Source organism: Chanodichthys erythropterus, chromosome 18 (genome assembly GCF_024489055.1).
Source record: "Chanodichthys erythropterus isolate Z2021 chromosome 18, ASM2448905v1, whole genome shotgun sequence".
In the NCBI taxonomy this organism is placed as follows: Eukaryota; Metazoa; Chordata; class Actinopteri; order Cypriniformes; family Xenocyprididae; genus Chanodichthys; species Chanodichthys erythropterus.
In genome coordinates, this window is record NC_090238.1 from 37563239 (window position 1) to 37589854 (window position 26616).

Here is a 26616-nt window from a genome sequence, read left to right on the forward strand (position 1 = left end):
TCTAGCAATTAACTAACAACTTTTGTATGTGATCTGTTTTTTAAAGATGTTGAATGAATGAATAATCTCCATTTGTGTGAGTTCAGGTGCTTTTTAGATTATAGAAGTTTCTGTAATGGACAAACTCAGTTTCTTAATTGTCAAATTACTTTAGATTAAAACCTCAAGCCTTCAATTGTTCTTTTTGTTTTTAATAATACTTGTATAGTTATTTCATGTGCTATGCAAATGCATAGACTCTACAGGTCCAGAGGAGAATCAAAGCTAATCAATTAAGCTAAAAGGGGAGGAGCCACCATAATTCAAAGCTGTACAAAATGGCCAAGCCAAGCACTGGTGTGTGTTGTGGCATTTGTGTTAATGTTTACTAGAATGGAGCTTCTGCAAGGTGTGTTAGTGCTGGTTATGATTGTTGCATTTGATCTGCCTGATGCATGGGGAAGTTTGAGGTACAGTCAAAGTCCAAGAAGCATGAGGCTGAAATCAGATCCAGCTTCCAGAAGTCCTGGTCTTTCTCCTCTAGGGGTCTGGAACCCTTTGCAAGTGGCTTCTCAGTTTCAGAGTCCTTTGAGTCCAGTCTCCACAAGCCTTTCACAGGATCCTTTTGGTCTTCAGGAGAAGCAGCTGTTGCAGGGTCCAGTGAAGCCTTTGGATTGGAAGTATCCCATTGTTCCTGAGGTCCAGAGCGAGTTGGCAATGAACTTCCAGTTGAGGCAACCTGTGACTCCCAGCAGTGTAGCGGTTCAATGTAATGAGAACCGGGTACTTGTAGAGGTCCAGCAGGACTTGTTCAGCAATGGTCAGTTGATCCAGCCAACTGGTCTGTCTCTAGGTGGATGTCCTGTTGTTGGTCAGGACACTGCATCTAGGGTGCTCATCTTTGAGTATGAACTACAGGACTGCAACAGCGTGCTGATGGTAAGAACTTTTTAATCCTAATGGGTTGTTTGTGGCAGAGGATAGCCAAAATCTTTCAAGGAAAGTCTGTTCACTTGTTGCAGTATCAGCAATGCCAGGACAGCTGAGACAGTCCTGGTTGAATGTGTAACCCTGATTTCTCAAACCGTTTGCCTTTTAACAACTCTCCAAACCAAAAATCTGACATGAACTATCCCATAAATGGTATGAATGGTGCTTAAACAAGAATGACTAGTGTTAAAGCTAGTTTTTAACCTGGAACGGCACATTTAATCCGGAGTCTGAGACCTGCACTTCAATGGGAACACCAAAGCTTCTAAAGGCAGTGTTTTTATACCAATTGGCTCTTATTTAGGAGTTGCCCCATATTGCACAATGCACTTCTCCCATTGGTAGTAATAAGAGTGCACTGTCTTTGGGATGACCTTCATGGTAACCACAATCTCTTACAGATGACCGAGGATGAGCTTGTCTACACCTTCTCTCTCACCTACACCCCTGAGGCACTTGCTGGTACTCCAATTACCCGGGCCGATGATTCAGTTGTTGGTATTCAATGCCATTATCAAAGGTAAGCAGTCTTTTGACTTTCTGCATGCTGCTTGTGCAGCTTTGAGACCATTTTAATGGGTACCTTCATGAACCACAGGCTTCACAATGTAAGCAGTGGTGCCTTGAGGCCAACATGGGTCCCTTATGCCTCAACGGAGGTTGGTGAAGAAGTCTTGCTGTTCTCCCTGAAGCTCATGATGGGTTAGTACAGGTTTATGTCTTTAACATTGAGATTGTGGCTGTGCCTAAAAGTTCCCTTTTTTGGTAGATGACTGGTCCTATCAGAGGCCTTCAAACTCTTACTATCTGGGTGGCTTTATTAACATCGAGGCATCTGTGAAGGTGTACAATCACGTACCTCTGCGTGTGTTTGTGGACAGCTGTGTGGCCACTCCAGGACCTGATGTGAACTCCCTTCCAAGATATTCCTTCATTGAGAATCATGGGTAAGGTCATGGAACTTCATGCTATAGGACTCCTTTTGTAACACTTTGTCACAGAGTTATGGGTAAGGTCTAGTTTCATTGTATCTTATACATATTCTCTTTATTCTTTTAATTGCTCCTGTATTTTTATGTATTATCTTATGTATCTTATTTCTGACTTTTAATGTATCTTAAATATTGCTGCCTGGTTGAAAGAGCTGGGAGAATTAGGACTAAAGCCTGTGATTAGGTTAAAATTTGGTAAACTTTGATAAGTGGACAAACCATTTGGAAATTTGAATTGCATAGATATGCCTGGAAGAGTGATTTAGGGCTGTATGGTGCAGTATGAGGTGTCTTGGCAAAAGGGGAGATTGAAACTTGATCAGTATGAAGTGCCTTAACGGGTAGCAGTCGTGTGATGAAGATCCGTTTAGAGTCACTCTGATGGACAATAAAAAAACTCCCTAAGACTTCCTAGCTCTTCCATCCAGATGGCAAAACTGTTTTTTTTGTTATTTCTATTCCTTGTTCTATTCTTTATGTAAAGCACTTTGAATTACCATTGTGTATGACATGTGCTATACAAATTGCCTTGCCTTGACGCTATAGTTGAGACTGTTCTTTGTAACCACTTCTCAGGTGCTTTGTGGATGCCAAGGCTACAGCTTCCAGCTCCCGCTTCATGCCTCGGTCCCAGGAGGACAAGATCCAGTTCCAGCTGGAGGCGTTTATGTTCCAGGAGAGCTCCAGTCCTTCTGTATGTTCTTGGAATATGAGTGAGACTGACTTCTCTTCACATATATAATGTATACATTTGACTTCTGTAATCCCTTGCAGTTCTACATAACATGTATTCTGAAGGCAACTATTGCTTCTGTACCAAGTGATGCTCAGAGCAAATCCTGTTCCTTCGCCAATGGGTATGTTTCTCCCTTTTTTTTTTTTTTTTTTTTTTTGAGACCAAGTCTTTGACTTCAAAGATGAGTCTGCTCATGCTGGAGTTGCTGTGTATCTTAACACAGGTGGTTTGCTGCTGATGGAAACAACCAAGTTTGTGGTTGCTGTGACTCTACATGTGGTCCTTTTGGTGAACTTGCCGCTTCTCCCTATGGAGGTTGGTAGCTTTTGTGCTTCCTAAGGTTGCTCTTGACTTTCAAGTGCTTGAATTTTATTTTTTTTTTCTCCAGGTGTTCAGTGGGAAGGCAAGGCATCGCTTGGTCCCGTAATGGTTCAAGAGCGAAAGGCTGTTTCTCAATAAATCTGACATCATTGATCCTTGCACGTATGACTTGTCATTTTTTTTCTTCATGTCTGGGTGACAATTGCACTAGTCCCCCTTTCATATTCCTGTGCTCTTAGTCCCCTTTTCATATTCCTGTGCTCTCAAAGAGCCTATGACTTTATAAAAGGGGAAACGACTTCAACTGACACTTGATCACATCGATCCCTAGTGGTTGTACAAAACTAACTCGTTTTGTTCTGATCTGTACTCAAATAATCTCTAGACTATTGTTTGAGCTCGTCCATTTATAGAATCTTATTAGATAAGTTTCTATAATGGACAAGCTTTTAGTTTCTAGATTGTAAAATTTGGGGAAAGAACCTAGATTAAAGCTTTCTAGTGAGTTCATTTGTTAATTCAGTGGTTTTCAGTCCTGGTATGTCCCTTGTATTTCTCACTTAACACCCAGTTCTGCTCATTAGATGAGCACTCCATTAAAAGGTCATGAAAGCCCTGTTTTACCCTGGTCATTCACACCTCTGTGGAGAGAACAACCAATGAAGCACAGACATAGAACACACTCATACAGAATGAATATGAGCATGGAGAAAATGACAACTCCCTAGCACAAGGGAGAAATGAGAGATTATATAATAGGCCACTTTAATTACATTTACAAGCACTGCAGTCTCAAAATCAGTCTTGTCAACTACAATAATCGGGTCCTTGTGTTCAGAGGCTACACCAATGTGTCCAGTTTGCACAATTCATATGAAGATTTGATGAAATGTGTGCATAACTACACCGTGCTGGTTAATGTTTGGTGCAGGAGAATGTGTGATAGCTCATACTGAAAGTATCCATGTTGAAAGTTATGTGCCACGTGGCTATTGTTAAACAACGCAAAGCTCTGCGCTGAAACCGATCATATGCGCGCTCTGCATGTATAGCATGTCCTATTTTTCATATGTTTGTATTCAAACTTCAGTTCTGACCGCATCGCAAGCAAAATACAAACATGTGCTGCTGTGCTGAAGGAAACAGCCTATGGCTCGTGTGTTTGAACGCTACTAGAGCAGGCAGAGGTGAATGAGCTGCACTTTTGTGACATTTGAATTCTCTGCTGTAATGTGATCTCACGCGAACATATTTTCCATTTGTGCCTGTAGATTACAGCAAAACAATCCACATGCACACAAACCTCTGCTCTGGTCACGTCTCAGGAAAACACATTGTGTTGTAGCACTGAGGAAACGAACACCAAAGATATGGAGCGAAGGATTGTGGTACCATCACAGAGAGGCACGAAATCACTTTCCAGAACATTCTCATTCACTGTCCCTTGCTGGTGGAATGATCTTCCTGCCTTCATCCGGAATGCGGAATCCCTGGCAATATTCAAAAGACAGCTGAAAACCCATCTCTTTCGTGAGCACTTAACCTCATCTTAAAAAAAAAAAAAACGTCTTATTTCTATCCTTTCACTTCCTCTAATCCCTCTCTATTGTAGCTTAGGATAATCTGAGCACTGCCTATAACTTGTATTATGAGCACTTCTTGTCTATTTGCCTCGTCATGACGACTCGCTTGTTGTATTTCCTCACTTGTAAGTCGCTTTGGATAAAAGCGTCTGCCAAATGAATAAATGTAAATGTAATGTCTCTGAATGACAAGAGACCGAGGCGAGAAAAGTGATACTTCCTCATGCATAATACCGCAATTATAATATTATGCATACTACACCGCAGTGATTGGATTAAATGAGCTTTATGTCATGAATATATGTCGAGAATCGCTCAAAACGGTCTGTCAGCATGTTCAACCATGCCCATACTTGGGCCGAAAGTACACGATGACGTCAGAATTTGTGACATTGCTCCGACTCAGTTTTTTTTTCAAACCGGAAGACAGAAATCGCTCTGAAAAATGCAAAAATAACTATTTTTCACTTATGAATAACATTGAGTACCTTTAGTGTTTTCAATGACGTGCAGCCTATACATATCTGTTTACATCTCAAAAAACGTGTTTTGGGGTTTCATGACCTTTTAACTGAACTAAGCGTGGGTCTCAGTCAGCTCCCTAGTTCAGTAGTCAGGGCACTGATAAGGGAGTTGGCCACAATAGTTTAGACAGACTCATGACCTAGGGGGCATTTGAGATGCAGGGTATGTATGTTTACACAACAAAAGTACTACAAGGGAAGTTTTCCTTTGCATTTTTGAAAAGTTCCACATCCAGACAACGTTGTCAAACGATCCCCGTTCACACGGATCTGTGAATGACTAAATGTATTCTGCTGCCAAGCCAGTAGTTTAGGATGACACGTAAAGAAACACTGTGCCTATAGAGTGGTGCAGGTATGACATCAGGACCCAGAAGACTGATTCACTGCTGTTTCCTTTGAGATTTTCCTGTGGGTTCTTTTGTGTAAAATAAAGCCTGTGGTAAACATATCTTGACAATACTTTGACAATTTTTTCTACAATGTATATTACTTACACGCATGAAATATATTGTGAAGCAGTTATGTTCATTTTTTTAAAAGACATTTTTAGAAGTAGAGGCAGTTTGGCACGTGTATATTGTGAAACAAAACATCAAAGTTTTGACAAGTTATGTTTAGCACAGGCTTTATTTTACTCAAATGGAAAAACTCCATTATAAAACCCTATATGAAATCAAGCAGCAAATTGGTCTTGCAAAATCTCTCAAATCTTCAGAGTAAAGATCACTGACGATAGACTGGAAGAAATTGCGTTGATAGTGGTTGGATTGACTTTGGTATGTTTTACAGGACACATTTAAACACTCATGCTGTTGCCACAAATCAACAAGCTGATCCTCCATCTTTACTGTCCAAATTTAACTTTGTACTGCGCCATGACAGTGTTTATGCTTCTGTCAGCTCGCTTTCTGATTGGACATAGTTTTGTTTCACGTGATAATCTCCAGAGCGTGCACACATTTGTCCTCTGGGTTTCCCCCAACGCATCAGGATTTCTTATTGTAAATATTCAACATGTTTACGATTCGTGATCGGGGCACCTCTGACGTTCTTCTGAGTAGATTCAGTCACTCTTAAGCCGAGTTCAGACTGCACGGTTATCAAAGTAGTCGGGTCACTGTTCTTTTCACACTGCCTGACTATCTTGGCCAGCATTCAGTCGCTGCTGTGTTCATACTGCATGATGGATCGGCGACAGAAGGTTTCACACTGCATGACTTTACAATAGGAAGAATTGCTGACAACTCTGTCTGGCACGCAAACTACGTTTCACAACCAAACACACGCGAGATGTGACAAGGAAACAACGCGATATCACGCAAGACCGGAGTTATTATTATTATTAAAAACGATATGTAATATGAAATGCTGGTGCGCTGATTTGTAGTGAAAACAAGAAAAAGAAAAAAAGAATATGGAGGAGGAAATGGTTGAGGAGACTGTGGATTTTGTGTTCTGCAACGAGAGTTGGAGGTAAATACATCACTTTTCAATGTGCTGCTGTTGCGGATGGTCAAGCAAATGTTTGTGCTTTGTTTCTGTTTGATAGAATTGTAATGTTTATCTGAAATTAAGCCATGCTTGCTGATGTTGTGGTCTATAACTCCTCCCCGAACTCCCCGCTGCTCTGTATCTTGCTCTCTCATTGGCCGTCGGTCACCGCCGATGTAGTTTTCAGTTAGAACACTTTTCACAAAGTAGGATTTTGAATTTCGCTCAGATCGCGTCTTTGCTCGTTCACACTGCGTGATTGTCGCTCGCATGAACGAGCTCCGATTTGCTTGTGATTTCGGGCATTTGTCAGTGATTTCTCAAAACCTGTCAGCGAGCCAAAATCGGGGCTAAAATCGTGCAGTCTGAACTCGGCATTAACACACCTCACACCACAAAAAAATCTGATAAGACAATTTGTAGAACCATCAAGATAATTGGGACATACCTAGGATTGTCAGAAGAGGAGAAATCAGCCCAATTATTTTGTGGTGTGTAACTAGCATAAACTAACAACTTTTGTCTGTGATCTGTTCTTTAAAGATGTTGAATGAATGAATAATCTCTATTTGTGTGAGTTCAGGTGCTTTTTAGATTAAATGAAGTTTCTATAATGGTCAAATTCAGTTTTTTAAATTGTCAAATTACTTTAGATTAACCTCAAGCCTTCAATTGGCTAGTGACATTAAAGAACGTTCTCATTTGCTAATGCATAAACTCTACAGGTCTAGGGGAGAATCAAAGGTAATCAATTAAGCTAAAAGGGGAGGAGCCACCTTAATTCAAAGCTGTACAAAATGGCCAAGCCAAGCACTGGTGTGTGTTGTGGCATTTGTGTTAATGTTTGTTAGAATGGAGTTTCTGCAAGGTGTGTTAGTGGTGGTTGTTGCGTTTGATTTGTCTGATGCATGGGGAAGTTTGAGGTACAGTCAAAGTCCAAGAAGCATGAGGCCAAAATCAGATCCAGCTTCCAACAGTCCTGCCCTTTCTCCTCTAGGGGTCTGGAACCCTTTGCAAGTGGCTTCTCAGTTTCAGAGTCCTTTGAGTCCAGTCTCCAGAAATCTTGCACAGGATCCCTTTGGCCTTCAAGAGAAGCAGCTGTTGCAGGGTCCAGTGAAGCCTTTGGATTGGAAGTATCCCATTGTTCCTGAGGTCCAGAGCGAGTTGGCGGTGAACTTCCAGTTGAGGCAACCTGTGACTCCCAGCAGTGTAGCGGTTCAATGTAATGAGAACCGGGTACTTGTAGAGGTCCAGCAGGACTTGTTCAGCAATGGTCAGTTGATCCAGCCAACTGGTCTGTCTCTAGGTGGATGTCCTGTTGTTGGTCAGGACACTGCATCTAGGGTGCTCATCTTTGAGTATGAACTACAGGACTGCAACAGCGTGCTGATGGTAAGAACTTTTTAATCCTAATGGGGGGGGTTTGTGGCAGAGGATAGCCAAAATCTTTAAGGAAAGTCTGTTCACTTGTTGCAGCATCAGCAATGCCAGGACAGCTGAAACAAAGTCCTGGTTGAATGTGTAACCCTGATTTCTCAAACCGTTTGCCTTTTAACAACTCTCCAAACCAAAAATCTGACATGAACTATCCCATAAATGGTATGAATGGTGCTTAAACAATGACTAGTGTTAAAGCTAGTTTTTAACCTGGAACGGCACATTTAATCCAGAGTCTGAGACCTGCACTTCAATGGGAACACAAGCTTCTAAAGGCAGAGTTTTTTTTTACCAATTGGCTCTTATTTAGGAGTTGCCCCATATTGCACAATGCACTTCTCCCATTGGTAGTAATAAGAGTGCACTGTCTTTGGGATGACCTTCATGGTAACCACAATCTCTTACAGATGACCGAGGATGAGCTTGTCTACATCTTCTCTCTCACCTACACCCCTGAGGCACTTGCTGGTACTCCAATTACCCGGGCTGATGATGCAGTTGTTGGCATTCAATGCCATTATCAAAGGTAAGCGGTCTTTTGACTTTCTGCATGCTGCTTGTGCAGCTTTGAGACCATTTTAATGGGTACCTTCATGAACCGCAGGCTTCAAAATGTAAGCAGTGATGCCTTGAGGCCAACATGGGTCCCTTATGCCTCAAAGGAGGTTGGTGAAGAAGTCTTGCTGTTCTCCCTGAAGCTCATGACGGGTTAGTACAGGTTTATGTCTTTAACATTGAGATTGTGGCTGTGCCTAAAAGTTCCCTTTTTTGGTAGATGATTGGTCCTATCAGAGGCCTTCAAACTCTTACTATCTGGGTGGCTTTATTAACATCGAGGCATCTGTGAAGGTGTACAATCACGTACCTCTGCGTGTGTTTGTGGACAGCTGTGTGGCCACTCAAGGACCTGATGTGAACTCCCTTCCGAGATATTCCTTCATTGAGAATCATGGGTAAGGTCATGGAACTTCATGCTATAGGACTCCTTTTGTAACACTTTGTCACAGAGTTATGGGTAAGGTCTAGTTGCATTGTATCTTATACATATTCTCTTTATTCTTTTAATTGCTCCTGTATTTTTATGTATTATCTTATGTATCTTATTTCTGACTTTTAATGTATCTTAAATATTGCTGCCTGGTTGAAAGAGCTGGGAGAATTAGGACTAAAGCCTGTGATTAGGTTAAAATTTGGTAAACTTTGATAAGTGGACAAACCATTTGGAAATTTGAACTGCATAGAGAAGCCTGGAAGAGTGATTTAGGGCTGTATGGTGCAGTATGAGGTGTCTTGGCAAAAGGGGAGATTGAAACTTGATCAGTATGAAGTGCCTTAACGGGTAGCAGTCGTGTGATGAAGATCCATTTAGAGTCACTCTGATGGACAACAAAAAAACTCCCTAAGACTTCCTAGCTCTTCCATCCAGATGGCAAAACTGTTTTTTCTGTTATTTCTATTCCTTGTTCTATTCTTTATGTAAAGCACTTTGAATTACCATTGTGTATGACATGTGCTATACAAATTGCCTTGCCTTGACGCTATAGTTGAGACTGTTCTTTGTAACCACTTCTCAGGTGCTTTGTGGATGCCAAGGCTACAGCTTCCAGCTCCCGCTTCATGCCTCGGTCCCAGGAGGACAAGATCCAGTTCCAGCTGGAGGCGTTTATGTTCCAGGAGAGCTCCAGTCCTTCTGTATGTACTTGGAATATGAGTGAGACTTCTCTTCACATATAATGTATACATTTGACTTCTGTAATCCCTTGCAGTTCTACATAACATGTATTCTGAAGGCAACTATTGCTTCTGTACCAAGTGATGCTCAGCGCAAATCCTGTTCCTTCGCCAATGGGTATGTTTCTTTTCTTTTTTTTTTTTTTTTTTTTTTTTGGGGGGACCAAGTCTTTGACTTCAAAGATGAGTCTGCTCATGCTGGAGTTGCTGTGTATCTAAACACAGGTGGTTTGCTGCTGATGGAAACAACCAAGTTTGTGGTTGCTGTGACTCTACATGTGGTCCTGCTGGTGAACTTGCCGCTTCTCCCTATGGAGGTTGGTAGGTTTTGTGCTTTCTAAGGTTGCTCTTGACTTTCAAGTGCTTGAATTGATTTATTTCTCCAGGTGTTCAGTGGGAAGGCAAGGCATCACTTGGTCCCGTAATGGTTCAAGAGCGAAAGGCTGTTTCTCAATAAATCTGACATCATTGATCCTTGCATGTATCTGCCTTGTCATTTTTGCTTCATGTCTGGGTGACAATTGCACTAGTCCCCCTTCCACTGAAGCTTGATCACATCGATCCCTAGTGATTGTACAAAACTAACTCATTTCGTTCTGATCTGTACTCAAATATCTCTAGACTATTGTTTGAGCTCAGGTACTCTTTACATATTCCTATAATAGACAAGCTTTTGGCTTCTAGATTGTAAAATTGGGGAAAACCTGGATTAAAGCCTTGTGAGTTCATTTAATGCAGTGGTTTTCAGTCCTGGTATGTCCCTTGTATTTCTCACTTAACACCCAATTCAGCTCATTAGATGAGCACCCCATTAAAGGGTCATGAAACCCCTGTTTTACCCTGGTCATTCACACCTCTGAGCTTCAAAAACTCTGTAAAGGTGCATAAAGCTCTGGAAAATGAGTGTAGAGGGGGGGAGAACAACCAATGAAGCACAGACATAGAACACACTCATACAGAATAATGAATATATGAGCATGGAGAAAATGACAACTCCCAAGCACAAGGGAGAAAGAATATATAATAGGCCACTTTAATTACGTTTACAAGCACTGCAGTCTCAATCGGTCTTTTGTCAATTAGAATAATCATGTCATCGTGTTCAGATAGGCTACACCACTGTGTGTCCAGTTTGCACATATAATTCATATGAAGACTTGATGAAATGTGTGCATAACTACACCGTGCTGGAGAATGTGTGATAACTTTCAACACGGATACTTTCTGTATGAGCTATGTGCCATGTGGCTAGAGCTGTTAAACAACGCAAAGCTCTGCGCTGAAACCGATCATATGCGCGCTCCGTGTGTATAGCATGTCGTATTTTTCATGTGTTTGTATTCAAACTCCAGTTCTGACCGCATCGCAAGCAAAATACAAACATGTGCTGCTGTGCTGAAGGAAACCGCCTATGGCTCGTGTGTTTGAACGCTGCTAGAGCAGGCAGAGGTGAATGAGCTGCACTTTTGTGACATTTCAATTCTCTGCTGTAATGTGATCTCACGCGAACATATTTTCCATTTGTGCCTGTAGATTACAGCAAAACAATCCACATGCACACAAACCTCTGCTCTGGTCACATACAGGAAAACACATTGTGTTGTAGCACTGAGGAAACGAACACCAAAGATATGTCTCTGAATGACAAGAGACCGAGGCGAGAAAAGTGATACTTCCTCATGCATAATACCGCAATTATAATATTATGCATACTACGCCGCAGTGATTGGATTAAATGAGCTTTATGTCATGAATATATGTCGAGAATCGCTCAAAACGGTCTGTCAGCATGTTCAACCATGCCCATACTTGGGCCGAAAGTACACGATGATGTCAGATTTTGTGACATTGCTCCGACTCAGTTTTTCAAACCGGAAGACAGAAATCGCTCTGAAAAATGCAAAAATAACCATTTTTCACTTATGAATAACATTGAGTACCTTTACTGTTTTCAATGACGTGCAGCCTATACATATCTGTTTACATCTCAAAAAATGCGTTTTGGGGTTTCATGACCTTTTAACTGAACTAAGCGTGGGTCTCAATCAGCTCCCTAGTTCAGTAGTCAGGGCACTGATAAGGGAGTTGGCCACAATAGTTTAGACAGACTCATGACCTAGGGGGCATTTGAGATGCACGGTATGTATGTTTACACAACATAAGTACTACAAGGGAAGTTTTCCTTTGCATTTTTGAAAAGTTACACATCCAGACAACGTTGTCAAACGATCCCCGTTCACACGGATCTGTGAATGACTAAATGTATTCTGCTGCCAAGCCAGTAGTTTAGGATGACACGTAAAGAAACACTGTGCCTATAGAGTGGTGCAGGTATGACATCAGGACCCAGAAGACTGATTCACTGCTGTTTCCTTTGAGATTTTCCTGTGGGTTCTTTTGTGTAAAATAAAGCCTGTGGTAAACATTACTTGACAATACTTTGACAATTTTTTCTACAATGTAAATTACTTACATGCATGAAATATATTTTGAAGCAGTTATGTTCATTTTTTTAAAAGACATTTTTAGAAGTAGAGGCAGTTTGGCACGTGTATATTGTGAAACAAAACATCAAAGTTTTGACAAGTTATGTTTAGCACGGGCTTTATTTTACTCAAATGGAAAAACTCCATTATAAAACCCTATAGGAAATCAAGCAGCAAATTGGTCTTGCAAAATCTCTCAAATCTTCAGAGTAAAGATCACTGACGATAGACTGGAAGAAATTGCGTTGATAGTGGTTGGATTGACTTTGGTATGTTTTACAGGACACATTTAAACACTCATGCTGTTGCCACAAATCAACAAGCTGATCCTCCATCTTTGCTGTCCAAATTTAACTTTGTTCTGCGCCATGACAGTGTTTATGCTTCTGTCAGCTCACTTTCTGATTGGATATTGTTTTGTTTCACGTGATAATCTCCAGAGCGTGCACACATTTGTCCTCTGGTTTTCCCCCAACGCATCAGGATTTCTTATTGTAAATATTCAACATGTTTACGATTCGTGATCGGGGCACCTCTGACGTTCTTCTGAGCAGATTCAGTCACTCTTAAGCCGAGTTCAGACTGCACGGTTATCAAAGTAGTCGGGTCACTGTTCTTTTCACACTGCCTGACTATCTTGGCCAGAATTCAGTCGCTGCTGTGTTCATACTGCACGATGGATCGGCGACAGGAGGTTTCACACTGCATGACTTTACAATAGGAAGAATTGCTGACAACTCTGTCTGGCACGCATACTACATTTCACAACCAAACACACGCGAGATGTGACAAGGAAACAACGCGATATCACGCAAGACCGGAGTTATTATTATTATTAAAAATGATATGTAATATGAGTTGCTGGTGCGCTGATTTGTAGTGAAAACAAGAAAAAGAAAAAAAGAATATGGAGGAGGAAATGGTTGAAGAGACTGTGGATTTTGTGTTCTGCAACGAGAGTTGGAGGTAAATACATAACTTTTCAATGTGCTGCTGTTGCGGATGGTCAAGCAGATGTTTGTGCTTTGTTTCTGTTTGATAGAATTGTAATGTTTCTCTGAAATTAAGCCATGCTTGCTGATGTTGTGGTCTATAACTCTTCCCCGAACTCCCCGCTGCTCTGTATCTTGCTCTCTCATTGGCCGTCGGTCACCGCCGATGTAGTTTTCAGTTAGAACACTTTTCACAAAGCAGGATTTTGAATCGCCGACAGGTCCAGATATTTAGCATGCCAAATATTTCACGGGTGTCGGCGATTTCGCTCAGATCGCGTCTTTGCTCGTTCACACTGCGTGATTGTCGCTCGCGTGAACGAGCTCCGATTTGCTTGTGATTTCGGGCATTTGTCAGTGATTTCTCAAAACCTGTCAGCGAGCCAAAATCGGGGCTAAAATCGTGCAGTCTGAACTCGGCATTAACACACCTCACACCACAAAAAAATCTGATAAGACAATCTGTAGAACCGTCAAGATAATTGGGACATACCTAGGATTGTCAGAAGGGGAGAAATCAGCCCAATTATTTTGTGGTGTGTAACTAGCATAAACTAACAACTTTTGTCTGTGATCTGTTCTTTAAAGATGTTGAATGAATGAATAATCTCTATTTGTGTGAGTTCAGGTGCTTTTTAGATTAAATGAAGTTTCTATAATGGTCAAATTCAGTTTTTTAAATTGTCAAATTACTTTAGATTAACCTCAAGCCTTCAATTGGCTAGTGACATTATAGAACGTTCTCATTTGCTAATGCATAAACTCTACAGGTCTAGGGGAGAATCAAAGGTAATCAATTAAGCTAAAAGGGGAGGAGCCACCTTAATTCAAAAATGTACAAAATGGCCAAGCCAAGCACTGGTGTTTGTTGTGGCATTTGTGTTAATGTTTACTAGAATGGAGCTTCTGCAAGGTGTGTTAGTGGTGGTTGTGCTTGTTGTGTTTGATTTGTCTGATGCATGGGGAAGTTTGAGGTACAGTCAAAGTCCAAGAAGCATGAGGCCAAAATCAGATCCAGCTTCCAACAGTCCTGACCGTTCTTCTCTAGGGGTCTGGAACCCTTTGCAAGTGGCTTCTCAGTTTCAGAGTCCTTTGAGTCCAGTCTCTACAAGCCTTTCACAGGATCCCTTTGGCCTTCAAGAGAAGCAGCTGTTGCAGGGTCCAGTGAAGCCTTTGGATTGGAAGTATCCCATTGTTCCTGAGGTCCAGAGCGAGTTGGCGGTGAACTTCCAGTTGAGGCAACCTGTGACTCCCAGCAGTGTAGCGGTTCAATGTAATGAGAACCGGGTACTTGTAGAGGTCCAGCAGGACTTGTTCAGCAATGGTCAGTTGATCCAGCCAACTGGTCTGTCTCTAGGTGGATGTCCTGTTGTTGGTCAGGACACTGCATTTAGGGTGCTCATCTTTGAGTATGAACTACAGGACTGCAACAGCGTGCTGATGGTAAGAACTTTTTAATCCTAATGGGGGGGGTTTGTGGCAGATTATAGCCAAAATCTTTAAGGAAAGTCTGTTCACTTGTTGCAGCATCAGCAATGCCAGGACAGCTGAAACAAAGTCCTGGTTGAATGTGTAACCCTGATTTCTCAAACCGTTTGCCTTTTAACAACTCTCCAAACCAAAAATCTGACATGAACTATCCCATAAATGGTATGAATGGTGCTTAAACAAGAATGACTAGTGTTAAAGCTAGTTTTTAACCTGGAACGGCACATTTAATCCAGAGTCTGAGACCTGCACTTCAATGGGAACACAAGCTTCTAAAGGCAGAGTTTTTTTTTTTACCAATTGGCTCTTATTTAGGAGTTGCCCCATATTGCACAGTGCACTTCTCCCATTTGTAGTAATAAGAGTGCACTGTCTTTGGGATGACCTTCATGGTAACCACAATCTCTTACAGATGACCGAGGATGAGCTTGTCTACACCTTCTCTCTCACCTACACCCCTGAGGCACTTGCTGGTACTCCAATTACCCGGGCTGATGATGCAGTTGTTGGCATTCAATGCCATTATCAAAGGTAAGCGGTCTTTTGACTTTCTGCATGCTGCTTGTGCAGCTTTGAGACCATTTTAATGGGTACCTTCATGAACCGCAGGCTTCAAAATGTAAGCAGTGATGCCTTGAGGCCAACATGGGTCCCTTATGCCTCAAAGGAGGTTGGTGAAGAAGTCTTGCTGTTCTCCCTGAAGCTCATGACTGGTTAGTACAGGTTTATGTCTTTAACATTGAGATTGTGGCTGTGCCTAAAAGTTCCCTTTTTTGGTAGATGATTGGTCCTATCAGAGGCCTTCAAACTCTTACTATCTGGGTGGCTTTATTAACATCGAGGCATCTGTGAAGGTGTACAATCACGTACCTCTGCGTGTGTTTGTGGACAGCTGTGTGGCCACTCCAGGACCTGATGTGAACGCCCTTCCGAGATATTCCTTCATTGAGAATCATGGGTAAGGTCATGGAACTTCATGCTATAGGACTCCTTTTGTAACACTTTGTCACAGAGTTATGGGTAAGGTCTAGTTGCATTGTATCTTATACATATTCTCTTCTTTTAATTGCTCCTGTATTTTTATGTATTATCTTATGTATCTTATTTCTGACTTTTAATGTATCTTAAATATTGCTGCCTGGTTGAAAGAGCTGGGAGAATTAGGACTAAAGCCTGTGATTAGGTTAAAATTTGGTAAACTTTGATAAGTGGACAAACCATTTGGAAATTTGAACTGCATAGATATGCCTGGAAGAGTGATTTAGGGCTGTATGGTGCAGTATGAGGTGTCTTGGCAAAAGGGGAGATTGACACTTGATCAGTATGAAGTGCCTTAACGGGTAGCAGTCGTGTGATGAAGATCCATTTAGAGTCACTCTGATGGACAACAAAAAAACTCCCTAAGACTTCCTAGCTCTTCCATCCAGATGGCAAAACTGTTTTTACTGTTCTTTCTATTCCTTGTTCTATTCTTTACATAAAGCACTTTGACTTACCATTGTGTATTAAATGTGCTATACAAATTGCCTTGCCTTGACGCTATAGTTGAGACTGTTCTTTGTAACCACTTCTCAGGTGCTTTGTGGATGCCAAGGCTACAGCTTCCAGCTCCCGCTTCATGCCTCGGTCCCAGGAGGACAAGATCCAGTTCCAGCTGGAGGCGTTTATGTTCCAGGAGAGCTCCAGTCCTTCTGTATGTTCTTGGAATATGAGTGAGACTGACTTCTCTTCACATATATAATGTATACATTTGACTTCTGTAATCCCTTGCAGTTCTACATAACATGTATTCTGAAGGCAACTATTGCTTCTGTACCAAGTGATGCTCAGAGCAAATCCTGTTCCTTCGCCAATGGGTATGTTTCTCCCTTTTTTTTTTTTTTTTTTTTTTTTTGAGACCAAGTCTTTGACTTCAAAGATGAGTCTGCTCATGCTGGAGTTGCTGTGTATCTTAACACAGGTGGTTTGCTGCTGATGGAAACAACCAAGTTTGTGGTTGCTGTGACTCTACATGTGGTCCTGCTGGTGAACTTACCACTTCTCCCTATGGAGGTTGGTAGTTTTTGTGCTTCCTAAGGTTGCTTTTGACTTTCAAGTGCTTGAATTTATTTATTTCTCCAGGTGTTCAGTGGGAAGGCAAGGCATCACTTGGTCCCGTAATGGTTCAAGAGCGAAAGGCTGTTTCTCAATAAATCTGACATCATTGATCCTTGCACGTATGACTTGTCACTTTTGCTTCATGTCTGGGTGACAATTGCACTAGTCCCCCTTTCATATTCCTGTGCTCTCAAAGAGCCTATGACTTTATAAAGGGGAAACTTCCACAGATGCTTGATCACATCAATCCCTAGTGATTGTACAAAACTAACTCCTTTCGTTCTGATCTGTACTCAAATATCTCTAGACTATTGTTTGAGCTCAGGTACTCTTTACATATTCCTATAATAGACAAGCTTTTGGCTTCTAGATTGTAAAATTGGGGAAAGCCTTCTAGTGAGTTCATTTGTTAATGCAGTGGTTTTCAGTCCTGGTATGTCCCTTGTATTTCTCACTTAACACCCGATTCAGCTCATTAGATGAGCACTCCATCCTGTTTTACCCTGGTCATTCACACCTCTGAGCTTCAAAAACTCTGTAAAGGTGCATAAAGCTCTGGAAAATGAGTGTAGAGGGGGAGAGAACAACCAATGAAGCACAGACATAGAACACACTCATACAGAATAATGAATATATGAGCATGGAGAAAATGACAACTCCCAAGCACAAGGGAGAAAGAATATATAATAGGCCACTTTAATTACGTTTACAAGCACTACAGTCTCAAAATCAGTCTTTTGTCAATTAGAATAATCATGTCATCGTGTTCAGACAGGCTACACGACTGTGTCCAGTTTGCACAGAATTCATATGAAGACTTGATGAAATGTGTGCATAACTACACCGTGCTGGTTAATGTTTGGTGCTGGAGAATGTGTGATAACTTTCAACATGGATACTTTCTGTATGAGCTATGTGCCACGTGGCTATTGTTAAACAATGCAAATCTCCGCGCTGAAATCGATCATATGCGCGCTCTGCGTGTATAGCATGTCATATTTTTCATGTGTTTGTATTCAAACTTCAGTTCTGACCGCATCGCAAGCAAAATACAAACATGTGCTGCTGTGCTGAAGGAAACAGCCTATGGCTTGTGTGTTTGAACGCTGCTAGAGCAGGCAGAGGTGAATGAGCTGCACTTTTGTGACATTTGAATTCTCTGCTGTAATGTGATCTCACGCGAACATATTTTCCATTTGTGCCTGTAGATTACAGCAAAACAATCCACATGCACACAAACCTCTGCTCTGGTCACGTCTCAGGAAAACACATTGTGTTGTAGCACTGAGGAAACGAACACCAAAGATATGGAGCTTAGGATTGTGGTACCATCACAGAGAGGCACGAAATCACTTTCCAGAACATTCTCATTCACTGTCCCTTGCTGGTGGAATGATCTTCCTGCCTTCATCCGGAATGCGGAATCCCTGGCAATATTCAAAAGACAGCTGAAAACCCATCTCTTTCGTGAGCACTTAACCTCATCTTAAAAAAAACAAAAACTTCTTATTCCTATCCTTTCACTTCCTCTAATCCCTCTCTATTGTAGCTTAGGATAATCTGAGCACTGCCTATAACTTGTATTATGAGCACTTCTTGTCTATTTGCCTCGTCATGACGACTCGCTTGTTGTATTTCCTCACTTGTAAGTCGCTTTGGATAAAAGCGTCTGCCAAATGAATAAATGTAAATGTAATGTCTCTGAATGACAAGAGACCGAGGCGAGAAAAGTGATACTTCCTCATGCATAATACCGCAATTATAATATTATGCATACTACACCGCAGTGATTGGATTAAATGAGCTTTATGTCACGAATATATGTCGAGAATCGCTCAAAACGGTCTGTCAGCATGTTCAACCATGCTGTTGTATTTTTTACTTCCTTCGATTAATAATCAACTAGATAACACATTCCCCAATAAAAGCTGATCAATGAACAGCCCTTACCTGCAGAATGTCCGGGGTCGATGATAGAACCAGCTGATCAGTAATGCCTAAGGAAGGTCCAGCCACACTCAGTCTGGATTCGTATCTTGGAGCTCGCAAGGAATTAATATATATTTGCATATATATCTTATATATGATATATATATTTATATTCAGGTTCAAGTTAATAGGTTTATATAAGAATAATTCACTCTGAGACTTGCTTAAAAGAGTTTACAAATTACCAATTATACTGGTATCTTTTAATGACAAAGTTCAGAATAAAAATCTTCATACAAACAGAGGAGTGGAGTCTTCACCAATCGGTGCACTTCTGATACAGGTTTCACACTTTATAATCATCAGAAAGAGGAGGATCTCAATCGTCTCCTTATTTGGTAAAAGAAGAGAAAACATACATTGCACAAAGAAAAAACAAAAATTAGGCTATAGTATAAGTGCACACCTAGGCCCCCCCAGTTTCCTGTTAACCTTCAAAATCCTATACTAAGCATAAGTGAGAAGGTATAGATAACACCTTTCTTCGGCATTCAACCGTTGGTGTTTTTCACACCTTCTCAATCTTCAAAGCATAGACTACATATTGGTTGCAACAGGTGCAACGCATAGCATAGCAAAAGCGAGTAACCTTTATTCTATTAAACTAATAACCTTTTTCAACCTAAGCATGGCCCCAATTTCCAAAACCACAACAGGAAAACATTTGTTCATTCAGTCAGACACAGGAGAATTTGCAGGCGCCTTGCTTGTCAAGAGCGTTGCAAGTCCTCCTGTGATGCAAGTTAGATCAGCATGAAAGTTATTCAAAGCAAAAGATTTTTTAATCAATGAAATCAATTTAATATTAATTCTCTGTTGTTGTCTGAGCAACTTAATTATTTCCTTGGCTGTAGGGCTGATACGATGTTGTCCAAGGGTTGCAGCTGTTCGCTTGCGACGCCTTTTTCTCCATCTTGCGGCAGAGCTTGACTTGTTGGCGTTGGATTCCTTGTTGAATCAAAGCATTCATATCAATTCTAAGTTCATTCGGTCTGCATAAGGGTCTGTCAGCAGAACACGTTTTATTTGGATTTGGGCTATCAGGATTTTGATCCTGATAGGCCGATTGCAAAACAATGCCCATACTTGGGCCGAAAGTACACGATGACGTCAGATTTTGTGACATTGCTCCGACTCAGTTTTTCAAACCGGAAGACAGAAATCGCTCTGAAAAATGCAAAAATAACCATTTTTCACTTATGAATAACATTGAGTACCTTTAGTGTTTTCAATGACATGCAGCCTATACATATCTGTTTACATCTCAAAAAATGCGTTTTGGGGTTTCATGACCTTTTAACTGAACTAAGCGTGGGTCTCAATCAGCTCCCTAGTTCAGTAGTCAGGGCACTGATAAGGGAGTTGGCCACAATAGTTTAGACAGACTCATGACCTAGGGGGCATTTGAGATGCACGGTATGTATGTTTACACAACAAAAGTACTACAAGGGAAGTTTTCCTTTGCATTTTTGAAAAGTTACACATCCAGACAACGTTGTCAAACGATCCCCGTTCACACGGATCTGTGAATGACTAAATGTATTCTGCTGCCAAGCCAGTAGTTTAGGATGACACGTAAAGAAACACTGTGCCTATAGAGTGGTGCAGGTATGACATCAGGACCCAGAAGACTGATTCACTGCTGTTTCCTTTGAGATTTTCCTGTGGGTTCTTTTGTGTAAAATAAAGCCTGTGGTAAACATTACTTGACAATACTTTGACAATTTTTTCTACAATGTAAATTACTTACATGCATGAAATATATTGTGAAGCAGTTATGTTCATTTTTTTAAAAGACATTTTTAGAAGTAGAGGCAGTTTGGCACGTGTATATTGTGAAACAAAACATCAAAGTTTTGACAAGTTATGTTTAGCACAGGCTTTATTTTACTCAAATGGAAAAACTCCATTATAAAACCCTATAGGAAATCAAGCAGCAAATTGGTCTTGCAAAATCTCTCAAATCTTCAGAGTAAAGATCACTGACGATAGACTGGAAGAAATTGCGTTGATAGTGGTTGGATTGACTTTGGTATGTTTTACAGGACACATTTAAACACTCATGCTGTTGCCACAAATCAACAAGCTGATCCTCCATCTTTACTGTCCAAATTTAACTTTGTCCTGCGCCATGACAGTGTTTATGCTTCTGTCAGCTCACTTTCTGATTGGATATTGTTTTATTTCACGTGATAATCTCCAGAGCGTGCACACATTTGTCCTCCGCATCAGGATTTCTTATTGTAAATATTCAACATGTTTACGATTCGTGATCGGGGCACCTCTGACGTTCTTCTGAGTAGATTCAGTCACTCTTAAGCCGAGTTCAGACTGCACGGTTATCAAAGTAGTCGGGTCACTGTTCTTTTCACACTGCATGACTATCTTGGCCAGCATTCAGTCGCTGCTGTGTTCATACTGCACGATGGATCGGCGACAGAAGGTTTCACACTGCATGACTTTACAATAGGAAGAATCGCTGACAACTCTGTCTGGCACGCAAACTACATTTCACAACCAAACACACGCGAGATGTGACAAGGAAACAACGCGATATCACGCAAGACCGGAGTTATTATTATTATTAAAAACGATATGTAATATGAATTGCTGGTGCGCTGATTTGTAGCGAAAACAAGAAGAAGAAAAAAAGAATATGGAGGAGGAAATGGTTGAGGAGACTGTGGATTGTGTGTTCTGCAACGAGAGTTGGAGGTAAATACATAACTTTTCAATGTGCTGCTGTTGCGGAGGGTCAAGCAAATGTTTGTGCTTTGTTTCTGTTTGATAGAATTGTAATGTTTATCTGAAATGAAGCCATGCTTGCTGATGTTGTGGTCTATAACTCCTCCCCGAACTCCCCGCTGCTCTGTATCTTGCTCTCTCATTGGCCGTCGGTCACCGCCGATGTAGTTTTCAGTTAGAACACTTTTCACAAAGCAGGATTTTGAATCGCCGACAGGTCCAGATATTTAGCATGCCAAATATTTCACGATTCTCTCAGATCGCGTCTTTGCTCGTTCACACTGCGTGATTGTCGCTCGCGTGAACGAGCTCTGATTTGCTTGTGATTTCGGCCATTTGTCAGTGATTTCTCAAAACCTGTCAGCGAGCCAAAATCGGGGCTAAAATCGTGCAGTCTGAACTCGGCATTAACACACCTCACACCACAAAAAAATCTGATAAGACAATTTGTAGAACCATCAAGATAATTGGGACATACCTAGGATTGTCAGAAGAGGAGAAATCAGCCCAATTATCTTGTGGTGTACCTAGCATAAACTAACAACTTTTGTCAAGTCAAGTCAAGTCAAATTTATTTATATAGCGCTTTTACAATTGGTAATTGTTTCAAAGTAGCTTTACATATTAGAAGCACAGAAAAAAGGGAAGTGGTTAAAAATAAGCTGTACATACAAGCGTGGTAATATGTAACATATACAAGATGGTGCTACATTAAGCCAATGTCGGCTGACTTCCAGGGGTGGAAAAAACCCCCTAGGAGAAAAACCCAGCGTGCTAGCACTGGGAAAAAAGTCCTAGGAGGGAAAAAACCCCTTGGAAGATATATATATAATATATGTAAATGGATATGGATTTGTCTGTGATCTGTTTTTTAAAGATGTTGAATGAATGAATAATCTCTATTTGTGTGAGTTCAGGTGCTTTTTAGATTAAATGAAGTTTCTATAATGGTCAAATTCAGTTTTTTTAATTGTCAAATTACTTTAGATTAACCTCAAGCCTTCAATTGGCTAGTGACATTATAGAACGTAACTCTACAGGTCCAGGAAAGAATCAAAGGTAATCAATTAAGCTAAAAGGGGAGGAGCCACCTTAATTCAAAAATGTACAAAATGGCCAAGCCAAGCACTGGTGTTTGTTGTGGCATTTGTGTTAATGTTTGTTAGAATGGAGCGTCTGCAAGGTGTGTTAGTGGTGGTTGTGCTTGTTGCATTTGATTTGTCTGATGCATGGGGAAGTTTGAGGTACAGTCAAAGTCCAAGAAGCATGAGGCCAAAATCAGATCCAGCTTCCAACAGTCCTGCCCGTTCTCCTCTAGGGGTCTGGAACCCTTTGCAAGTGGCTTCTCAGTTTCAGAGTCCTTTGAGTCCAGTCTCTACAAGCCTTTCACAGGATCCCTTTGGCCTTCAAGAGAAGCAGCTGTTGCAGGGTCCAGTGAAGCCTTTGGATTGGAAGTATCCCATTGTTCCTGAGGTCCAGAGCGAGTTGGCGGTGAACTTCCAGTTGAGGCAACCTGTGACTCCCAGCAGTGTAGCGGTTCAATGCAGTGAGAACCGGGTACTTGTAGAGGTCCAGCAGGACTTGTTCAGCAATGGTCAGTTGATCCAGCCAACTGGTCTGTCTCTAGGTGGATGTCCTGTTGTTGGTCAGGACACTGCATCTAGGGTGCTCATCTTTGAGTATGAACTACAGGACTGCAACAGCGTGCTGATGGTAAGAACTTTTTAATCCTAATGGGGGGTTTGTGGCAGAGGATAGCCAAAATCTTTAAGTCTGTTCACTTGTTGCAGCATCAGCAATGCCAGGACAGCTGAGACAAAGTCCTGGTTGAATGTGTAACCCTGATTTCTCAAACCGTTTGCCTTTTAACAACTCTCCAAACCAAAAATCTGACATGACCTATCCCATAAATGGTATGAATGGTGCTTAAACAAGAATGACTAGTGTTAAAGCTAGTTTTTAACCTGGAATGGCACATTTAATCCGGAGTCTGAGACCTGCACTTCAATGGGAACACCAAAGCTTCTAAAGGCAGTGTCTTTTTTTACCAATTGGCTCTTATTTAGGAGTTGCCCCATATTGCACAATGCACTTCTCCCATTGGTAGTAAGAGTGCACTGTCTTTGGGATGACCTTCATGGTAACCACAATCTCTTACAGATGACCGAGGATGAGCTTGTCTACACCTTCTCTCTCACCTACACCCCTGAGGCACTTGCTGGTACTCCAATTACCCGGGCTGATGATGCAGTTGTTGGCATTCAATGCCATTATCAAAGGTAAGCAGTCTTTTGACTTTCTGCATGCTGCTTGTGCAGCTTTGAGACCATTTTAATGGGTACCTTCATGAACCGCAGGCTTCAAAATGTAAGCAGTGATGCCTTGAGGCCAACATGGGTCCCTTATGCCTCAAAGGAGGTTGGTGAAGAAGTCTTGCTGTTCTCCCTGAAGCTCATGATGGGTTAGTACAGGTTTATGTCTTTAACATTGAGATTGTGGCTGTGCCTAAAAGTTCCCTTTTTTGGTAGATGATTGGTCCTATCAGAGGCCTTCAAACTCTTACTATCTGGGTGGCTTTATTAACATCGAGGCATCTGTGAAGGTGTACAATCACGTACCTCTGCGTGTGTTTGTGGACAGCTGTGTGGCCACTCCAGGACCTGATGTGAACTCCCTTCCAAGATATTCCTTCATTGAGAATCATGGGTAAGGTCATGGAACTTCATGCTATAGGACTCCTTTGTAACACTTTGTCACAGAGTTATGGGTAACGTCTAGTTGCATTGTATCTTATACATATTCTCCTTTTAATTGCTCCTGTATCTTTATGCGTTTTATCTTGTGTATCTTATTTCTGACTTAATGCATCTTAAATATTGCTGTCTGGTTGAAAGAGCTGGGAGAATTAGGACTAAAGCCTGTGATTAGGTTAAAATTTGGTAAACTTGGATAAGTGGACAAACCATTTGGAAATTTGAACTGCATAGATATGCCTGGAAGAGTGATTTAGGGCTGTATGGTGCAGTATGAGGTGTCTTGGCAAAAGGGGAGATTGACACTTGATCAGTATGAAGTGCCTTAACGGGTAGCAGTCGTGTGATGAAGATCCATTTAGAGTCACTCTGATGGACAACAAAAAAACTCCCTAAGACTTCCTAGCTCTTCCATCCAGATGGCAAAACTGTTTTTACTGTTCTTTCTATTCCTTGTTCTATTCTTTACATAAAGCACTTTGAATTACCATTGTGTATGACATGTGCTATACAAATTGCCTTGCCTTGATGCTATAATTGAGACCGTTCTTTGTAACCACTTCTCAGGTGCTTTGTGGATGCCAAGGCTACAGCTTCCAGCTCCCGCTTCATGCCTCGGTCCCAGGAGGACAAGATCCAGTTCCAGCTGGAGGCGTTTATGTTCCAGGAGAGCTCCAGTCCTTCTGTATGTACTTGGAATATGAGTGAGACTGACTTCTCTTCACATATATAATGTATACATTTGACTTCTGTAATCCCTTGCAGTTCTACATAACATGTATTCTGAAGGCAACTATTGCTTCTGTACCAAGTGATGCTCAGAGCAAATCCTGTTCCTTCGCCAATGGGTATGTTTCTCCCTTTTTTTTTTTTTTTTTTTTTTTTTTTTTTTTTGGGGACCAAGTCTTTGACTTCAAAGATGAGTCTGCTCATGCTGGAGTTGCTGTGTATCTTAACACAGGTGGTTTGCTGCTGATGGAAACAACCAAGTTTGTGGTTGCTGTGACTCTACATGTGGTCCTGCTGGTGAACTTGCCGCTTCTCCCTATGGAGGTTGGTAGCTTTTGTGCTAAGGTTGCTCTTGACTTTCAAGTGCTTGAATTTATTTATTTCTCCAGGTGTTCAGTGGGAAGGCAAGGCATCGCTTGGTCCCGTAATGGTTCAAGAGCGAAAGGCTGTTTCTCAATAAATCTGACATCATTGATCCTTGCACGTATGACTTGTCATTTTTGCTTCATGTCTGGGTGACAATTGCACTAGTCCCCCTTTCATATTCCTGTGCTCTCAAAGAGCCTATGACTTTATAAAAGGGGAAACAACTTCCACTGAAGCTTGATCACATCAATCCCTAGTGATTGTACAAAACCAACTAATTTTGTTCTAATCTGTACTCCAATATCTCTAGACTATTGTTTGAGCTCAGGTACTCTTTACATATTCCTATAATAGACAAGCTTTTGGCTTCTAGATTGTAAAATTGGGGAAACCTAGATTAAAGCCTTCTAGTGAGTTCATTTGTTAATGCAGTGGTTTTCAGTCCTGGTATGTCCCTTGTATTTCTCACTTAACACCCAATTCAGCTCATTAGATGAGCACTCCATTAAAGGGTCATGAAACCCCTGTTTTACCCTGGTCATTCACACCTCTGAGCTTCAAAAACTCTGTAAAGGTGCATAAAGCTCTGGAAAATGAGTGTAGAGGGGGAGAGAACAACCAATGAAGCACAGACATAGAACACACTCATACAGAATAATGAATATATATGAGCATGGAGAAAATGACAACTCCCAAGCACAAGGGAGAAAGAATATATAATAGGCCACTTTAATTACGTTTACAAGCACTGCAGTCTCAAAATCAGTCTTTTGTCAATTAGAATAATCATGTCATCGCGTTCAGACAGGCTACACCACTGTGTCCAGTTTGCACAGAATTCATATGAAGACTTGATGAAATGTGTGCATAACTACACCGTGCTGGTGAATGTGTGATAACTTTCAACACGGATACTTTCTGTATGAGCTATGTGCCACGTGGCTAGTGTTAAACAACGCAAAGCTCCGCGCTGAAACCGATCATATGCGTGCTCCGCATGTATAGCATGTTGTATTTTTCATGTGTTTGTATTCAAACTTCAGTTCTGACGGCAGCGCAAGCAAAATACAAACCCGTGCTGCTGTGCTGAAGGAAACCGCCTATGGCTCGTGTGTTTGAACGCTGCTAGAGCAGGCAGAGGTGAATGAGCTTCACTTTTTTGTGACATTTGAATTCTCTGCTGT

The 26616-nt window shown here is 41.3% G+C and overlaps 4 protein-coding genes across 4 annotated transcripts; all 4 read left to right on the top strand.

Annotated features, from left to right (window-relative positions):
• The first annotated feature begins 360 nt into the window (after window positions 1–360).
• On the top strand, window positions 361–3156 carry LOC137006460 (zona pellucida sperm-binding protein 3-like). Its single transcript, XM_067367244.1, has 8 exons — window positions 361–918; window positions 1371–1489; window positions 1568–1671; window positions 1739–1916; window positions 2538–2655; window positions 2736–2818; window positions 2921–3012; window positions 3086–3156. Exons 1-8 carry the CDS (start codon window positions 361–363, stop codon window positions 3154–3156), a joined length of 1323 nt encoding a protein of 440 aa, XP_067223345.1.
• A 4311-nt stretch (window positions 3157–7467) lies between these two features.
• On the top strand, window positions 7468–10244 carry LOC137006585 (zona pellucida sperm-binding protein 3-like). The gene is made up of 8 exons (XM_067367461.1): window positions 7468–8011; window positions 8464–8582; window positions 8661–8764; window positions 8832–9009; window positions 9631–9748; window positions 9823–9905; window positions 10013–10104; window positions 10174–10244. The coding sequence occupies exons 1-8, from the start codon at window positions 7472–7474 to the stop codon at window positions 10242–10244; spliced, it is 1305 nt and encodes a 434-aa protein (XP_067223562.1). The 5' UTR covers window positions 7468–7471.
• A 3908-nt stretch (window positions 10245–14152) lies between these two features.
• LOC137006591 (zona pellucida sperm-binding protein 3-like) lies at window positions 14153–16945 on the top strand. Its single transcript, XM_067367485.1, has 8 exons — window positions 14153–14708; window positions 15166–15284; window positions 15363–15466; window positions 15534–15711; window positions 16329–16446; window positions 16527–16609; window positions 16714–16805; window positions 16875–16945. Exons 1-8 carry the CDS (start codon window positions 14163–14165, stop codon window positions 16943–16945), a joined length of 1311 nt encoding a protein of 436 aa, XP_067223586.1. The 5' UTR covers window positions 14153–14162.
• A 5806-nt stretch (window positions 16946–22751) lies between these two features.
• LOC137006435 (zona pellucida sperm-binding protein 3-like) lies at window positions 22752–25526 on the top strand. The gene is made up of 8 exons (XM_067367202.1): window positions 22752–23297; window positions 23745–23863; window positions 23942–24045; window positions 24113–24290; window positions 24905–25022; window positions 25103–25185; window positions 25299–25390; window positions 25456–25526. Exons 1-8 carry the CDS (start codon window positions 22752–22754, stop codon window positions 25524–25526), a joined length of 1311 nt encoding a protein of 436 aa, XP_067223303.1.
• The last annotated feature ends 1090 nt before the right edge of the window (window positions 25527–26616 follow it).

What these genes read in the sequence shown, in the direction of transcription:
- LOC137006435 (XM_067367202.1), top strand. Translation starts at nt 22,752, where the DNA reads ATGGAGCGTCTGCAAGGTGTGTTAGTGGTGGTTGTGCTTGTTGCATTT. An exon ending in ATTCAATGCCATTATCAAAG is followed by an intron (nt 23,864 to 23,941) that starts GTAAGCAGTCTT and finishes CATGAACCGCAG; the next exon opens with GCTTCAAAATGTAAGCAGTG. An exon ending in TCCTGTTCCTTCGCCAATGG is followed by an intron (nt 25,186 to 25,298) that starts GTATGTTTCTCC and finishes ATCTTAACACAG; the next exon opens with GTGGTTTGCTGCTGATGGAA.
- LOC137006591 (XM_067367485.1), top strand. Translation starts at nt 14,163, where the DNA reads ATGGAGCTTCTGCAAGGTGTGTTAGTGGTGGTTGTGCTTGTTGTGTTT. An exon ending in TCCTTCATTGAGAATCATGG is followed by an intron (nt 15,712 to 16,328) that starts GTAAGGTCATGG and finishes ACCACTTCTCAG; the next exon opens with GTGCTTTGTGGATGCCAAGG. An exon ending in AGGAGAGCTCCAGTCCTTCT is followed by an intron (nt 16,447 to 16,526) that starts GTATGTTCTTGG and finishes AATCCCTTGCAG; the next exon opens with TTCTACATAACATGTATTCT.
- LOC137006585 (XM_067367461.1), top strand. Translation starts at nt 7,472, where the DNA reads ATGGAGTTTCTGCAAGGTGTGTTAGTGGTGGTTGTTGCGTTTGATTTG. An exon ending in CTCCCTGAAGCTCATGACGG is followed by an intron (nt 8,765 to 8,831) that starts GTTAGTACAGGT and finishes CTTTTTTGGTAG; the next exon opens with ATGATTGGTCCTATCAGAGG. An exon ending in TCCTTCATTGAGAATCATGG is followed by an intron (nt 9,010 to 9,630) that starts GTAAGGTCATGG and finishes ACCACTTCTCAG; the next exon opens with GTGCTTTGTGGATGCCAAGG.
- LOC137006460 (XM_067367244.1), top strand. Translation starts at nt 361, where the DNA reads ATGTTTACTAGAATGGAGCTTCTGCAAGGTGTGTTAGTGCTGGTTATG. An exon ending in ATTCAATGCCATTATCAAAG is followed by an intron (nt 1,490 to 1,567) that starts GTAAGCAGTCTT and finishes CATGAACCACAG; the next exon opens with GCTTCACAATGTAAGCAGTG. An exon ending in TGCCGCTTCTCCCTATGGAG is followed by an intron (nt 3,013 to 3,085) that starts GTTGGTAGCTTT and finishes TTTTTTCTCCAG; the next exon opens with GTGTTCAGTGGGAAGGCAAG.